We start from the raw sequence: 3,914 nt of genomic DNA, 5'->3' as shown, positions 1-3,914 counted from the left end.
GGAACGAACCACAACTGTGTGGGAGCCTGAGCATAGGTAAGATAGAGAGAGGTCAGTATGACAATAATAGCTGGGAATGATCATGCCTGACAAAATCTGAGGGAGGAGGAGGAGGAGGAAGAGGAGGAGGAGGAGGAGGAGGAGGAGGAGAAGAAGAAGAAGAAGAAGAAGAAGAAGAAGAAGAAGAAGAAGAAGAAGAAGAAGAAGAAGAAGAAGAAGAGGAAGAGGAAGAGGAAGAGGAAGAGGAAGAGGAAGAGGAAGAAGAAGAAGAAGAAGAAGAAGAAGAAGAAGAAGAAGAAGAAGAAGAAGAAGAAGAAGAAGAAGAAGAAGAAGAAGAAGAAGGCCTTACATAGAGGCAGGCAGGAGGTGGGAGGTGGGGGTAATGGGATGGAACCTGGGGACACTGCTGCTGGGAAATGTATACTGGTGGAGGGATGGGTGTTGGAACACTATGACTGAAATACAATCATGAATAGCTTTGTAAGGGTCTCGCAGTGATTCAATAAAATAGTTTTTAAAAGGGGGGGATTGGTGTTGAAATATTATATGCCTGAAACAAGTTTATTATGAGCATCTTTGTAAATCACACTGTCTTACTTAAAATTAGAAGAAAAATAAATAAAATATAACATATTTGATTCTTGTGTTTCTTTTGTATGTCCCTAGTTCCTCTCCCCATGTCTCTCTTAACTCTTTCTCTTTGTATTGGGTTCCTTCAACATCTATGTATCTTCCCTTATCTTTCCTTTTTTTGGTACATGTCCTATGACAAGAGCCCTGAGGGTGATGGTGGTTTGACTTCAGTGTCTCAGAATCTATCAATTGTTTGCTCATAGAATCAAAGTACCAAAGTGGTCTTGGTTCTAAACAATTTAGGGTAGCATCTGGAAGTAGAAGTCCTCTAGGAGGGCTTATTGGTAGCATAATGCAGGCTTGGGTCTCTGCTTTGGTGACCCTAATCATGATGATGGTTCTGACTACAGATACTAAGATCTATGATCGCTGTGAACTGGCACAAAAGCTGGCGAAAGCAGGCCTCAACAATTTCATGGGCTACAGCATTGGAGACTGTGAGAACCCTGTTGCCCCATGCCCTCCCTCCCCCATCTCTAGCTTACCACTACACCCAGGTTCAGTCCTCCCATTCCATTTGTTAGTCACTAGGCCAGGACATAATCCTCTTCATCATGCTGTCATTGACTGATAAGTGTTTTAACTAATAATAAGGTCACCACCATCATTAGCTTCACAATCAGCATCCTCATCACTACCATCAGCGCCATCATTAGTATTCATATCATCCCTGCTATTATCACCATAAATACCAACACTACTGTCATGACTGAGTTTTTATAACAATTACCAATATCAACAACCATTACCCCACAGCTGAAATGACAATCATGCCTCCCCAAGTCTCTAATCCTACCCTCTCCTCCTCCTATCCCCCATGCCGGTTACCAGCTATCCCTACTTCTTGCTGCAGGGCTGTGCATGGCACACTATGAAAGTGGATTTGATACCTCTTTCTTGAATCACAATCTTGATGGCAGCAGTGAATATGGCATTTTCCAGCTGAATTCTGCATGGTGGTGTGAAAATGGTATTACACCTACACATAACCTCTGCCACATAAGTTGTTATGGTGAGTGAGAACTGGGGATACCATTAAACCTTGCCTTACCCCCACTCTCAAAACAGGGAAGGGAAAATTGAAGACTCTTCAATTCCTTGTGAATTTTCCTGAGGTTTATTTTTCAGTTTTTAGTGAACTACTAGAAAAAGTACACTGTATCCTTAGTTCACTAAAATTGATCAAAATAATGACGATTCAGAGACCCCAAACTTCACCCAGAACATATTTTACAGTTTTCTGTAGTAGCAGTTGTCCTGTTTTAGCGTTGAATTTGTTCAGGTCCTGAGGGAAGAAGCAGGTCCTACTTGTGGAAACAGAAACAAGGTACCTCCATGTAGAAAGGAAATCACTTTCTAGAAAAAAGTGTGGTGCTATTGAGGACAAAATTGAATAGCAGTAGAAATTGTTCAGGGCTGGCCAAAATGGTGTTTGATATTAACCAAAATTAATTGAAAGAGAAGTATTATTTGGGTCAGCTCAAATGAGGTAGAAGCTGTTTGACTCCTTTCACAATGATAGAAGACAGTCAGATTTGTCAGTCTGAAGGTTGAGTATACTGACTACTAAAGAATTTTGGGTTGTTCAGGACAGAATACCATGAATATTGAGATAGTAAGACCAGCTGAAAGGAAGGTTAAGATTGTTCATTGATGCCAAATAGATGTTGATTTCCCAAAAACAGATTTGAGATCTTGGTCCAGTCAAATGGAGGCTGAAATTATTTACATCAAAATGGCTATTGCTACCCGGGACTGGCAACCATAAAATAGCAGTTTTCATTCATCATAGTACAGCAAACACATGATAGTTGAGGTTATTTTCGACCAGGTGCCACTATAGCTAAGGTAGAACAGGGCTAGTCAGTATGGAGACTGAGCTCAATTTTAGCGAGACAAAATGAGGTTTGAGTTTATTTATCACCTGATAACATCAGATTTGAAAGCATCAGGACTGACCACACTTGCAGTTAAGCATTTTCCCAAACAGCCAACATGTTGCATGAGGGGATGTAGTGCCAGCCACTACTACCATTGAGATCATTTACAATCATCCAGACCTGGCCAACAGAACCAGTTAACTTGGTATTGAGGTCAGTCATAAACAACAGACAAACAAATCAAGGTAATTAATAATTAGTCAAGGTGCCGGAGCAATAGTACAGCGGGTAGGGTGTTTGCCTTGCACGCAGCCAACCTGGGTTCAGTCCCTGGCATCCCATATGGTCCCCCAGGCACTGCCAGGAGTAATTCCTGAGTGCAGAGCCAGGAGTAACTCCTGAGCATCACTGAGTGTGACCTCAAAAGCAAAAAAAAATTTTTAGTCAAGTGGTTGTGAGTATTCCTAATGAAGTAGGAACCCCTGGATTTGCATATTCTGTCACTCTATTCCCTAAACACCAGATAACCAGATCCCTCTCTTCTCCCAGATCTGCGTAATCGCCATATTAAAGATGATATCTTGTGTGCAAAGAAGATTGTGACGTTACATAAAGGGATGAGTGCCTGGTAAGTTCAAAGGAGATGGATTGGGCCCTGGGCAGCTGGAAGAATGGCACTGTTTTCCCAAGAAGCCTACCCACTCTATTCTCCTTCCCTCCCTTCAATTCTAGGGATACTTGGACACAGTACTGTTCTGGTCATGATTTATCTGAATGGACCAAAGGATGTCATATATACTTAAAACCTCACTATAGGAAAAATGACTGGTGAGATAGATGCTCAGAGAAGGAGTATTTCTTCTTCTTGTGTGGATTTAATAAAAGATGGTATCCATAAACAATGTAAGAGACCTCTCTGATGCTTAACTCTTTACTTTTTCCAATGCCTGAGGATTCCAAATCACATCTTCCACATATTGAAATCTGTAATCTAGGGACACCAGTCAATTCTGTGTTGGAGGTAGAGGGACAGAGAGTGTGAAGCATAGTGTATGCTTAAGAGTTGAGAGTGTGAAGCATAGTGTATGCTTAAGAGTTTAGGTTCTCCTGTGAAGCATAGTGTATGCTTAAGAGTTTAGGTTCTCCTAGGTTCAAATATCATTTCTCCACCACTTACTAGCTGTGTTGCTTTGGACAAGGTACTTCATTTCTCTTCTTCAACTTTCTCTTCTTTAAAATCAGAACTATTGGGCCTGAGTGATAGCACAGTGGGTAGGGAGTTTACCTTGCATACAGCTGACCAAGATTCGATCCCTGGCATCCCATATGGTCCTGCCAGCACTGCCAGGAATAATTCCTGATTGCAAAGTCAGGAGTAACCCCTGAGGATTGCTGACTGTG

The 3,914-nt window shown here is 41.6% G+C and overlaps 1 protein-coding gene across 1 annotated transcript; it reads left to right on the top strand.

Moving 5' to 3' along the window:
• The first annotated feature begins 925 nt into the window (after nucleotides 1-925).
• Nucleotides 926-3,345, top strand: LOC130036723 (sperm acrosome-associated protein 5-like). The gene is made up of 4 exons (XM_056128620.1): nucleotides 926-1,070; nucleotides 1,487-1,645; nucleotides 3,063-3,141; nucleotides 3,246-3,345. Exons 1-4 carry the CDS (start codon nucleotides 926-928, stop codon nucleotides 3,343-3,345), a joined length of 483 nt encoding a protein of 160 aa, XP_055984595.1.
• Nucleotides 3,346-3,914: the final 569 nt, after the last annotated feature.

Source organism: Sorex fumeus, unplaced genomic scaffold (assembly GCF_029834395.1).
Source record: "Sorex fumeus unplaced genomic scaffold, SorFum_2.1 ptg000065l, whole genome shotgun sequence".
Taxonomy (NCBI): Eukaryota; Metazoa; Chordata; class Mammalia; order Eulipotyphla; family Soricidae; genus Sorex; species Sorex fumeus.
The sequence above is the reverse complement of the archived record's forward strand: the minus strand, read 5'-3'. Positions and strand labels throughout refer to the sequence as shown.

Coding starts and splice junctions, on each gene's coding strand:
- LOC130036723 (XM_056128620.1), top strand. CDS start 926: ATGCAGGCTTGGGTCTCTGCTTTGGTGACCCTAATCATGATGATGGTT. Junction 1,646..3,062: donor CTGCCACATAAGTTGTTATG/GTGAGTGAGAAC, acceptor CTCTTCTCCCAG/ATCTGCGTAATCGCCATATT. Junction 3,142..3,245: donor CATAAAGGGATGAGTGCCTG/GTAAGTTCAAAG, acceptor CTTCAATTCTAG/GGATACTTGGACACAGTACT.